The 13,774-nt window shown below is 44.4% G+C and overlaps 1 protein-coding gene across 1 annotated transcript in view; it reads left to right on the forward strand.

The window, feature by feature from the left end:
• LOC108788802 (beta-1,4-galactosyltransferase 1-like) overlaps positions 1-13,774 on the forward strand; it is a 90,140-nt gene that overhangs the window by 56,610 nt on the left and 19,756 nt on the right. The window contains exon 3 of the mRNA XM_018558655.1: positions 10,289-10,473. Within this exon, the coding sequence (XP_018414157.1) occupies positions 10,289-10,473 (185 nt within the window). The remainder of the gene's footprint in view (positions 1-10,288; positions 10,474-13,774) is intronic.

A 13,774-nucleotide genomic window follows, 5' to 3' on the forward strand; every position in this document is an offset into this window, starting at 1 on the left:
TATAGTAAAAAAATAAAAACCCCAGTGGTGAATAAATACCACCAAAAGAAAGCTCTATCTGTCCCCAAAAAAGGGTATAAAATTCATTTCAGTAAAGCGCTGCATGACGGAATAAATGTCAGTCAAAGTACCGCAGCGCTGAATACTGAAAAATGGCCTGGATGGGAAGGGGGTTTAACACCAGGGATGTCAACTGGTTAAAAAAGTAGAAAACTAAATAGAAAATTGGGCGGAGCTAGCAGTGACAGCTAGCTCCACCCAACTGTTTTCTATTGGCTGGGACCAGCTGTCATTAAAGCCGGCTCTGCTGAGTTCTCATGGTACTGACAGATCAACGTCCCCTGGTTACCAAGTAACCAGGGGACGCTGAACTGTCAGTACCATGAAAGCTCAGCAGAGTCGGCTTTCATATCACCCCCGGTTCTGCTAAGCTCTCATTGTAATGCAGGGGGGAGAGAGCACCCAACTGAAATGATCGCAGATAGCAGAGTTATCCCCGCCTGTTTCCCCGCCTCCAGTGCCCTAGGAAGGAGAAGGAAGTAATATTGAGGAAGTTATGGTGGAATCTGGAAGCTGAATTTCTACTAAAAAAGATGATGAGGGACGGGGGAGTGGCCTAGAGACAATGGCGGTGTAAGGTGTGTGCACCTGTAGCTCCCACACCTCACCTCAACAAGCATGGATTGAGATAGAAAGAAACCTACAGCAAAGAACAGACCCGATCGATAGAGATAACCAAGACTGCGGTAAACTCACTGCACTGATCTCTGTGAACCCCGCTCTGGCCGATAGCATGGGGAGGAGCGGGAAAAGAAAGAAGAAGACGCTGTCGGAGCCCGCGGACCTGGCGGTAGACATCGGGGCTTTTTTCCGGAGAGCGAACGGAACGCTCCCCCGTGGGTCACCTGATGCTGACACGGGGTCAAGCGGAAACACGTCCCCGTCCTTCGTGTCAGGGGGAGGAGACGCTACAGAGCCGAGCCGCCGGGAGAGGTCGGAACCGAGCAGCGGTGTTACTAGTGCCACAGACTCCCCTGCCTCCCCAGTGTATCCACGGGGATCTGGGGAGGAAACGGTGGGTTCCCCGGCCACCAGGGAAAAGCTGGAGTCCTAGGAGGAGATCTTAGAGAAGGCGATAACAAACAGACTGGATCGCTACTTAAAAACCCTACCTACAAAAGGCGACATGAATGGCGGATTCAGACGTATAGAAGAGCTTCACAGATCAGGTATGGAAGAATTGAGAACTGATTTATTGAGCTTCCATAATAGAATGTGATAGAGAAACTAATGCAGCCCATGATTGATGGACAAAATGAAATGCAAGAGAGTATAAAGACCTTGCATAATCAGCTTATAAATGTATGGGCACATGCAGATGGCCTGGAGGATCGCCAAAGGGGCAAAAATATTCGTTTCAAGGAGTACCCGATACTGTTGAGCAGAGTGACTTAATGGACATGGTACAGAGTATACTGAACATATACCTGGACAAACCAATAAGGGAACAAAAAGAAATGGTCAGGGTATATAGAGTATATGGTCCCCTAACCCAGGGTCGAACAAAGGATGTAATATGCAGACTACGGTCGTTCCAATTGCGTCAAACGATAATGCAAAGATCAAGAGAGCGGGGAGATATAGACTTCGAGGGAGCACACATCTCTCTATTTCCAGACCTCTCTCGCAGGACCTTAGCAAAACGTAGAGCGCAATGCTAATATAACGACGAAATTAATATAGCCCCATAACGACGAAATTGAGAGAGGCCGGAGTGCAATATAGGTGCGGGTACCCGTTTCTCTTAAGTGCCAAGAAAAATGACAGATATGTGACTTTGAACACACCAGGAGAACTTGGACACTTTCTGTCAGAAATGGGCCTACCACTAAGGGGGCAATTCATGCAATGCCGCTGGGGAAGAGTCCTGGCCCAGACGGGTTGACTGGGATATTCTATAGGTCATTGTCAGTGGAATTGGCCCCAATTATGCACACCACCTTCAATGCCATTAGTGAGGAGTGTGGATTCTCTCATCAGAGTCAGGAAGCTTATATAACCCTGATACAGAAAGAAAAGAAGGATCCCACACAGTGCTCAAATTATAGGCCAATTTCCCTGATAAATGTAGACCTCAAGATATTTGCAAAAATGTTGGCATTGCGACTTCAACCCTTTATTGAGTCAGTAATAGACCCGGAGCAAGCTGGTCTGCTCCGTGTGATTACTGAGACAGCGCCACCTATCTCAGCAGTCACTAACTGCAGCTTCTGTGACAGAATTTCTGTCATAGAATTTCTGTCACAGAAGCCATGCGTCCTATCGTCCGGAGTGTCTTATAGACCGCAAAATATGGTATATCATGTTTCGATATAATTTTGTCAAGCTCTCATGTACCTGTCTGCCGAGCACCTGTTTAGTAGCAGTGTGGGGATCTGAGCCTGGGTCTCTGAGGTAAAAGTGCTAAAGCCTTACCTTTCAGCCAGTGGGGGGCTTGGCTTTCACTGCAGGTTATACTACTCGGCAGCTTTTCTTCTGGACTCTTTAGCTCTACCTGCTTACTGACTGCAGTAAATCTGAAATCAACCCAGCCTTTAAAAGCTGGGCACTTCCTTTGCTCTGAGCCTGTTTATTTGGGTTAGTTTCCTGAGTGTGCTGCCTCTGCATTGTCCGCTGAATTTTTAATCGCGACTTTAGCCTGTTTTCTGTCTACCCTTCTGCCTGCCTACTTTGTACCCCGTTTCCCGTTCATGTTAAGACCTCTGCCGGCTTCTTTACTACCCTACTGGATCCTGGTTTTCTGTCTGCCAGTCTGTTGCTGATTCTGCTTGCCTGATCCTGTCTTTGCCTTATCCTCAGTCTAGCTCCACTTCGGACTCTACTTACAGGAGGTACCTTACACAAGGTATTTTAATTTGTTTCGTTTTCAGAGTTAGCAGCACTGTGAACTTGTTAGTGATACAGGAAAAGCTGCCTTTTGTTGTAAGCACAACACTGCATACTATTGTGGTACAGTTTAGTGCAGAAAATCATCTCATTTTAAAGTGCACCAAAGCACCACATGCCCCATGTACCTATTGACACAGCTGTTAATAAAGTTAGGGAATTTAAACAACATCATGTCTGGGAGGCCATTTAGGCAGAGAGGCAGAGGTTTTTTCATGTGTAGCTATTAGCCCTCATTCACACTGGAATCGGCTCGCATGTACAGCTCCGTGCTGCGTGCACAGCCGTACAGAGCAGCTCCCGGGAAGGACAAGTACTGCGTGTGATTAGTACGCAATAGAAAGGCATCATGGCACACTCACAAACTAGCATTTAAAACAACTTGTCTCACCACTAAGGACAATGACAGAGGTTTGGATACACGTCTTCTGCAAAGGATGTGTAAGCCGCACTGCCGCGCCAAGGCACCTCTTATAGTGCGGTCCTAACTCTAAACTATGAGAGTCTCCATCTTGGAGCACATGGGGCAGAAGATATCAAATTGGGTGCAGGCCTGTCAGGAGGACGCCCCACCTCCTTAAAGGTACAGAAACACACAAGGGATCCCGCACATCCCATTGGCAGCTGAGAAACCCCATGCGTCTCCACCCCAAGATGGAGACTCTCATAGTTTAGAGTTAGGACCATCAGCGGAGGAGAAAAGATCCGGTTCTGGGGTGGGCGTGCATTAGGAGAGGCTGGTGTTTCTCTGGCCTGCAGTGGAGGAGGCGGGGGATAAGCGCTTACCTCCTTGTCTGTCGGAGGGTCAGGCCGCAACATGAAGGAGGAGCTGGGTGATGCGGCAGAGGGAGTAAGTGGCGGGTCACCAGATGGAGCCCGGCAAATGTCATCTGCGTGCTGGGGCTGCATATCCTCCGACACCAAGGAAATCTGCGACCCGTGGATCAGAGTGGGAGGGGTCGGAGCTGCCCGCAGTGGATCAGCACCTGTTGGGGCGCTCATTGGAGGAGAGCAGGTAGGCCTTGACTCTACAGGATGGGGGGTCCCCTCAAACAGGTGCAGGAAAGCCGTCTCGACTATGTCCCCCTCTGCTTGCTCCTATTGGTCATGGGTAGCGGTTGCACAAGGACAAATTGGAAGGTGCAGGTAATGGCTGGGCTGGAGAAGGAGCTATGCAAACATGCTTAGCAGTGGGGAGTTTTCTCCTTTACTTTTTTAATTGGAGTTAGACTACAACCCCACTTTTTTGGGGTACTTTAATGCAGAGGCACAATTTCTTTTTAACATAAACCAATTTTTTAACATAAACCAATACTGTAATGTGCGCCTTACTGTAATCCATGGTTGTTTCCCTTCTCTTGCTGCTCTTCCTTTTAAATCTGTATCTGTTCTCATGCTCTGCAGAACTTCTGTTTTGCAGCAGACTGCCTTGTCTCAGGAATGGATACACGGTGTCTGTGTATACGTTTCTATAGGCTTGTAACCTGAGCCACCACTACAGGAAGAGGCCCTGGGCTGAAAAAGGAAGTTCTCCCCAAGCATGAGAAGACATGAGGATTTAAAAGGAAGAGCAGCAAAGAGAAGGGAAACTACCATGGATTACAGTAAGGCACACATTACAGTATTGGTTTATGTTAAAAAATCTGAGGGTTTAATGTCACTTTAAGCTTAAAAAACAAATCCTGCATATGTGTTCTTTGTCCTTTAGAAAAATTGCTTTTTAGATTGCATGCTAAATGGGACGTTGGTGTGTTGTGTGTGCAAGAATGGGACTGTTTTTATTCAACCTATACACTGACGTTGCATCCTGAACACCAACGTATTTTATGGTAGCCTTTTCTTTTATAATCTTTATTTGAGGACAAAGTTCACCTCCATTGTATATCTACCATATCCATAAAATCTAGCTCGTAGTGTATTTTCTAGTAAATATAATCAAGTGTATCACATTTGTTTATGCACTGTTTTCAGGGCCGTCTTTAACGCAGGGCAAAGAGGGCACTTGCCCCGGGCCCAATCAAGGTTGTGGGGCCCAGAGCATCTGCCCCTTGAGCCCGCTGCCCGCAGAAAATTGCCGATCGAATTGCATAGAATAATACGTTATGGCAGCGGCCGCATACGGCAATGCCATAACGTATTGTCCTATGCGATCTGCACGATCGCATCCTAAAGTTAGCTCCTCCCCCGGCCCCTGCCCGCATAGCGTGACATGTCACACAGCACGGGCTTCACTGGAGGACGTGAGGCTGTGCGCACGGGTGCCTCACTCAGGACATCCGGAAAGAGGCAGACTGGCACGAGGCAAGGACTGAGGCAGGTGAGAAAATAAAAAAGGAGAAATATAAAGGAGATATACAATTTGTATATCTCCCTGAAAAGCTCACTCCATTTCTGTTCTGTCCTTCATATATATGTGAATAACATGATGGGGCCTACTAAAAGGAATGACAGAATGGAATGCCCATAGACTTTGACAGGGGAAGAGAATGCCCATAGACTATAATGAAGCCAAACGGAATGCCCATAGAGTATAATGGGAAGCATAGTATCAGATATTTTGGAGGCAAATCTGAAAAAGATATAAACTTATCCTTTACCACGGATTCCCCGTGTATAGTAACATATTTTACAATTGAAATAACTTTGTATTTTTCCTGTTTTCTATGGAATGACAAGGGTGAATTACACGAAGAATGCCCATAGAGTATAATGGGCCTTGGAGTCGAGAACCATATGACACATCAAATAAATCTTTAGCAGGCATACTCTCCAAGCACATTAGCAACGTTATAAATTGAGATTAGGTGGGATTATTATTATTTTCAATGACAAGTGTGAATGACACCAAGAATGCCCATAGACTATAATTTATTAGATTTAGATTTATTTCAAGTGTCATATGGTTCTCGACTCCATGGCCCATCTTTCTTCCCATTATACTCTATGGGCATTCATTCTAGTCAATGGGCATTCTTGGTGTCATTCACACTTGTCATTCCATAGAAAATAATGATCTATGATCCCTTTTAAAATAGAAAAGAAATTGAGGACACAAGGTCCTCAATTTTTTTTTCTGCAGCCTCAGCACTCAATGAATGGGAAGTTATTTACAAACATTGGAGTGATCGGTAACAAACAGAGGATCGGTAAATGTCACAGATATTTACCGATCCTCCGCTCGGCCACGCACACAGCCGCGGTCATCCTGAAACTGACAGGATGACAGCGGCTGCTCTCTCTCTTCCCCACTCAGCTGTCCTGAGAACACCCCAAAGGCCGGCCCTGTCTCTAGTTTGCTACCGACATGAATTATACTGTTCAAAGCACTTACACGAAAAAAAAGATAAAATCCCATATTCTTGTTATGCAGCCTGACTGGCTAACAAGTTAAAAGCTTGAGGCTTTAACTGGACTTTGAAGCTTTTTTTTAGTTTTGGATAGCATAATGAAGGGTTAACAATCCTGTTGGTTTGTATTCTATCTGTGGCTCTTTTAAGGAGATTTTCCCATACTTCCTGTCTCGTCGACTATGAGTTCACCAGACATGACGTGAGGGAAAAACTTGCAAAGGGACACATACAGAATAAAAAAAAAAAACTCACAGAGATTCTAGCCTTCCTTTGCTGGACTAAAGAAAAGCATTTTTATTTTTGTTGTGTAGCTGTTGAATAGTTCTCCACACTGCTGTCTGATAAAACGTTGTCAGCAGGACAGTAAGTGAACGTAAATCTCCCTAGTGGAGCCCCGGATAGCACTAAAAACTTCACAGGGGTTCTAACCCTTCCTTACTCTAACCAAAACTAGGAAAAATAGATTTGGGTGGACATACACTTTAAATGAGAACTAGATTGTATAGGGCAGTGGAAGCTCTTTCCATGATGTGCAACTATACACACCATACCTGCACATTTTGGCAACATTACCTCCTAGTGTGTCCGTCTCCAGTGATCGTGGATCCAACCACCACTCACTGTTTTGTCCCCCACCACCTTCATCTGCCTCGCTGCTTCTTCTGGGTCCTGCGATGCTCTTCTTTGGTTGGTTGAAAGTTCCTAACTACTATGTAAAATAGCTTTCTTCATAAGAAAAGACATGTCAAACCCCTCCACTTTGTTTTTAAAAAAAACACCACACCCTTTTGCGCTGTGACACTGATCAACAGTGACATGGTGATCAACTACTTCCTTTACAGCTGTGACTGTATTTTTTTCCAGGTACACTCAATGTGCATCTAGAAATAAATACTTTTCTTGTACAAGAAAATCCTATATCCAGAAAGGTTTAAAGGAGCCACCTTCAAAAGGAACACATTTCAACTGTAGCGTTCACCCCCGAAGGAGCCACCAGAGTAACCCGGGTATTTCTATCCCCAAGCTCGAATTTACCGCCCAAACAGGATCCACAGCACACCAACACACCTTGTGAAGTTTTGTAAGAGCTTTACTAAGTAAATAACATCTCCTAATTGACCATCAAATGAGTGAAACACAATTGCAAAAAGAAACAACATTCAGCAACATACATTTGGTATTAAGACACTCTGTAGCCGTGGCTATCTATAAAGTGAAATATACAGTACTGAGCTGTCTAACTTGCTATCTCTGACTTTAAAGACTGGGTTGCTAATTTCTCAGTCCCAAATATTCTCCAACTATCTATACTAATGGTCAGTAGCAATAGTCTAGGCTAGCCATCATTGGGGCCAATATTGTGTTGCTGAAGTGGATTGTAGAAATTAACACAAATGGCCAGAGGCCTCTCACCGACTTCTGGGTCAGTCTCACGATTGCAGCATTCGTCAGTGAGAGTCAGGCATTCCCTCCCACTCAAACTGACCTCCTTTGGTCCTGGTTGCACTCTGGAGATGATCTCTGGTTACATGAAGCTGCTGAAGGACACTCTGTAGATCTCTCACTGACGGGCACAGATTCCTAGGCCTTCACGGGTCTCTCACTGTCAGGATGCATCTTGCTCGTCCAGGCAGCGACGTCTCCACAGTAATGGATCACTCTGCGTCCGGCTGAAACGATCGTCCGAATGGTGCTGATGCAGCAGACTGGGTGAGGTTCTTTCACTGGGTCTGTTCTAGAGTCAGGGCCGGCCTTAGGGGTGTGCGAGCTGTGCAGCCGCACGGGGCGCCATGGCAACAAGGGCGCCGTGCGGCTGACACAGCCCGTCCTGGGGGTGGCTTCTCTCTCCCTCACCGCTGGCCATCCGATATGACAGCGCTCCCTCGTCCCCAGGCAGCGCAGGAGGGAGCGCTGCCTGCTGTCAGGATGGCGGAACGGTGAGGGGGAGAGAAGCCGCGCCTGCAGGAGATCGGAGATAGGAGATCGGAGCCCCTGTCATCCTGTCAGTTTCAGGATGACAGCGGCTCTGTGTGTGGCAGAGCGGGGATCGGTAAATATCAATGATATTTACCGATCCTCCGTGTGAGAAGGACAAACACTGGAGCGATCGTCTTTGTGTTTGTGTTTGTAAAAAACTGGGGACACATAGTACTATATGTCCCAGGTTTTGATTTACATCACAGCCTGTTCATTCAAGATTTTCTCAATGGGGAGAAGCACTCAGTACAGAGGCTCCTCCCCATTCAGAAACAGCTGATAGTAAATATATCATCAGTTTCTGAATGAATGGGGAGGAGCCTCTATACTGAGTGCTTCCCATTCATTGAGTGCTGAGGATGCTGAAAAAGAAATTGAGGATTTGGTGTCCTCAATTTATTTTCTATTTTAAAAGGGAAATGTCAGGGGTCTGTTTGGACCCCTAATATTTCCCCAAAGGCCCCCCCCCCCAACAGTAGAAAATAAATAAATAATGAAAAAATAAAAAATTATGAAAATAAAAAATGTAAAAAATTTTTTTTTTTTTAAAGTGAAAACTGCCCCCCCTCTCCTCCCACACACACATTTGCAATATTATTATTATTAACACACATATTATAAGACAAGTGCGAAGACTAAAAATTCATTTCAGATGAAATGAACGAAAAACTAAACAAGATTTGATTTGTTTCTACAAACAAAACACTTTTTTATGCTATTTTGGATTCAGCCATTGGCGTGTTCTGGAGGTGGGGTGCATGACGTCATATAACACCACACGTGTTGGTGGCCGCAATCTTGCTGTATATCTAGGTATACACCAAGATGGTGGGGCCAATATCGGCGTGTGACGTCACCTGACGCCACGCATGCATGGCGTCCTGTAACGTCATGCTCCCTGCCTCCAAGATGGTGGCCAAAATGGCTGCCGCACATTCTCAAACAAATTATTATGCGCCTGAATACATTTTTCGTATATTCGGACATATAGTAATTCATTAATTTTACATGTAGTCTAGGTTTTGTGTTCTGTTTTCTATTTTTACTTTTCTAGATGCACTGACTTGTAAAAAGGGGTCTACATGACATCCTGACATTTCATTTTTATAGACTCTATTGTAGTTTGACATTTATTATTTGCCTTCTGTTGTTTTATTTAATAAGAATACTTATATTGTGCCGACAAGTTTAATATCTTTGAATGAAAGTTTAATTTTTATCATACTTTTTTAATATGTTTCTTTGCGGCTTAACAAAATAGGAGTCTTTAAATAATGGTGCGGATATTGGGGGAAATGGGTGTGGTTACGGGAGGGTGGCCACTGAGGGGTGTGGTCACTGAGGGCGCTGTAAAGCTTTCTCGCACAGGGCGACTAAAGGCCTAAGGCGGGCACTGTCTAGAGTGAGGACACTGCCTTACACATCTCCATGCAGAGTCTCATGCTCTCCTGAGCCAGCGTCAGTAATAATCACAGATCGGTCCAGTTAGCTGACTCTCCGCGGACTGAGCGCGCTCCGGAACTTCCAGCCCAGCCCATTCCTCCTCTTCCAGAACACAGCCTTCTGGGAATCGTAGTGTTCGCAGCCCTTCACAGCACGATCTCCTCCTGTAGCCCCCCTTAACTTCCATAAATCTCTCTGTATCACAGGCTGCACAGTGTCCGTTAACTATTTACAAGCAGAATTATAGCTGATTCCGTAACAACCCATTTGGGGCTACACAGCTTTTCCCTTTCCTCTTCCCATACTGCATTGAAAATATAACAGGTAGATTATGGGGAACATGTTGCTTTCCTGCTAATTCATTTTCAGTGTGCATTGCTGCATTAAGCCCACAGTGCTGTGGATCCTGGGCTTTAATCCTCACCACAGTATGGTATATGATTGCAGTGATTTGCTAGTCTGCTGTGGCTAAGATGGTAAATAGTAAAGCACATTTTGTCATAACAAATAAATATATGTATAAAAAAAATAAATGTTAACAGTTAATGATGATATCCGATTGATGTTAACAGCATGGCGAATCAAAATTCAACAGAGCCAAATTGATGAATGTTGGCTATTCAGAAGCCATACAAGAATATGATTATAACTGCTTCATCTTCAGCGATGTTGATATTCCAATGGATCAGAGGAATCTCTACAGGTGCTCTGAAAACCCCAAACATATGGCACATGCTTTGGACAAGTTTAAATTCAGGTAATTGGGTCCAGTCTTTTTAGTTTCAATAATTTTTCATTAAATTTAAAATGAACAGTTTACAAAATCACAACTGTGTGTGTACATACACAATGATACATGCAAAAGCAACATATCCAGTACAGAAATTGTTAATGCCATATGATGTAAAAGGCACATATTAGTAGTAAAAAGGGGGTGGATATCAAGTATTGCTATAAGCAAATTGTCTGACATAAATTAAAAGGGGTGGGTTCAAATATCAACAATAAACCAAAAAATTACGTCTGTTGGGTTCAGAAAGGAAAGGGAGAAGAAAAAAAAGAAAGGAAGAATAAAGAGGCATGGCGCTCAGTCTGTCACGTGGCTTGATCGATACAAAAATAGAGGGTTCGATTACCTAGAGGGCAAGTAAGCGGGTGTCAAAGGATGGTAGGAGGAAGTGCTTCACCCAGGGATCCCATATTTTCTCACATTTTATCATGTTATCATTTAAACGGGCGGAAGGTTTTTCATTTGAAAAAATCCAGTGGATTCTGTTTTTAGTACCACTAATAAAGCCGGTTTCATTAAGGAAACCAGCTATGTTATATTTGGTAGCTGAAAGAACATGTATCATTAGTTTAAATTTGAGAGCAGGTGTAGCATTGAGTAATGCTGTTTGAGGAGTAGGAGGGGGTACAGGCACATCCATAAGAGTAGATATCTTTCTGAAAATTTTAGTCCAGTAAATTTGTATGATAGGACATGTCCACCACACATGCAAATAGGTACCACTGTCAGGGCAACCACAAAAACAGTTACCATCACAGTCGGACACAAAATGTGTGACCTGAATAGGCACTGTATACCAAGGAGTACTTTATAGTTTGTTTATAGTACTCTAGCGCTCATTGAGCATAAGTTAGTGGAGGTCTATATCTGAGACCATGTTTCCTCAACGATCACAAGGTCTAGATCCTTCTGCCAGCGGTCCATATAGGAGTGATGTGGTGGGTGAGCATGTTGTAAGGAGTGCGTATAGAGTAACGAGATATGACCAGGGGAGTGAGGATCTTTTTTACACACCTTTTCAAATGGAGACATGGACAATAAATTTGTGGAGAGTTTAATTCTAGAGTATATAAAGCTTTTTATTTGTAGGTAGCGGAAAAGCTCCGAAGAGGGAAGGTTGTATTTTGATTGCAGGTCTGGGAAAGGCAGTATATTATTACTGTTACAAAGAAAATGAAAGTGATTGATACCTTTTTCACACCATTTGTGAAATGCGGCAGGAGAATCAAATGCTGGATGGAAAGCAGGATGGTGAAAAATCGAGAGCATGAAAAGATGGGGTGAGAGGAAGCCACTAGAGTATTTAGAAGCATCCCAAAGTCTGAGAAAGTGTCAAGTGATAGGATTAGTAAGGGTGGCTCCCTCTTTGGGAAGCATCCACATAAGGTTATCTATAGTGTATGAATCACAATTTAGTGCCTTGATCGATACCCATATGGGAACTTTTATATTGGCGTGGTATTTAGCTATAGACGCTATTTGGGCAGCATAGTAACATTTTTGCAGATTAGGTACACTCAGGCCTCCTGAAAGTCTAGTCTCATACAGGGGCATCCCGAGGCTGGGTGACACCCGGAGCGGAGACGTTGTGACGTCATCGTGCATGCGCGGGTTGTCTTATTAACGCCTGCCGGCAGCCATCTTGGTGATGGACGCCTATAGAGAGAGGAGGGTACGTTCACATGGCAGGATGAGGTATGCCACTGGGTCCCCTCCTTTCTCCTGACACTGTCGGGCTCTCAGTCTGTGACCGAGTGCCCGACTTTTCATAGGGGGTGATACCAAAATGACTGTGCGGGACCAGTTTATGAGCTTCCCATATTGTCGTAGGGGAAACATCTGGAGTTTTATTATATGAGATATATTCCTGGAGAGCATCGTGTATAGTCCTTTGCGCGATGCTATCCGATAGAAGGGAGTCATTCATGATCCAGCAAAGATCAGTTTGTTCTGATGAAAGAGAGGACACAGACAGAGTCACCCCGTGGTGGTCAGACCAAGAGAACAGAATTATACTCGAGTCCACCACTGAGGGAAGGGTGGTATGTAATAGAAAGAAATGATCGATCCGGGAAAACGAATCGTGAGAGTTAGAGTAAAGCGTCCAGTCTTTTGGACGCTTTTATCTGAATGGAAAACAGATAATGATGTATTTTAGCTTATTTAATTTAGCCGCAAAGGGTAAAGCAACAGGCTCACATTAGTTCTAAAAACATATATATACTTTGTTAAAAACATTGAGCTATATGCATTGACAAAGAAAATACAAAAAAGGGAGTTTAACTATAAACATTTTTATTTTCTCATGCAATATATCCACATGCATCCAGTCAAGAATATTTCTCACTTGGGGGGCGTGCCCTCACCTCGATGGTGGCAAGTCGTGCTTAATGTGAGCTCCGTGCCACCCACCCGCAAAAAAGACATCCCGACTACTCGATTTCAACTTGCACCTTACCGACTACAATGGGGAAGAAGTCAGCCCGCCCGGAGACCTCAAAAACCCAAGCCGCGGGCACGATCAAGCGTTATCTAGTGGGTGACACTCAGTGCCGGCCACTTAGGCCTTTAGGCGCCCTGTGCGAGAAAGCCTTACAGCGCCCCTCAGTGACCACACCCCTCAGTGGCCACACCCTTTAGTGACCACCCCCCACTCCTTAACCACACCCATTTTCCCCAATATCCGCACCATTATTTAAAGACTCCTATTTTGTTAAGCCGCAAAGAAACATTAAAAAGTATGATAAAAATAAAACTTTTATTCAAAGGTATTAAACTTGTAGCACAATATAAGTATTCTTATCAAATAAAACAACAGAAGGCAAATAATAAATGTCAAACTACAATAGAGTCTATAAAAATAAAATGTCAGGATGTCATGTAGACCCCTTTTTTTCAAGTAAGTGCATCTAGAAAAGTAAAAATAGAAAACAGAATGCAAAACCTAGACTACATGTAAAATTAATGAATTACTATATGTCTGAATATACGAAAAATGTATTCAGGCACATAATAATAATTAGTTTGAGAATGTGCGGCGGCCATTTTGGCCACTGGCATGTTCTGTGAATGCGTGCCACCATCTTGGGAGGCAGGGAGCATGATGTTACATGACGCCATGCATGCGTGACCCCTGCTGACACTCCAACCCAGCCACAAGGCCCTCCTTCCCGCTCCGGCCTCTCTTCCAGATCGTCCCCACAGGAACGGGACAAGGACTTGCCCTTTCCTAGATCCGAGTCGGACACAAACACCCTTTGCCATCTCC

Source organism: Nanorana parkeri, unplaced genomic scaffold (assembly GCF_000935625.1).
Source record: "Nanorana parkeri isolate BGI_ZX_2015 unplaced genomic scaffold, ASM93562v1 scaffold352, whole genome shotgun sequence".
Taxonomy (NCBI): Eukaryota; Metazoa; Chordata; class Amphibia; order Anura; family Dicroglossidae; genus Nanorana; species Nanorana parkeri.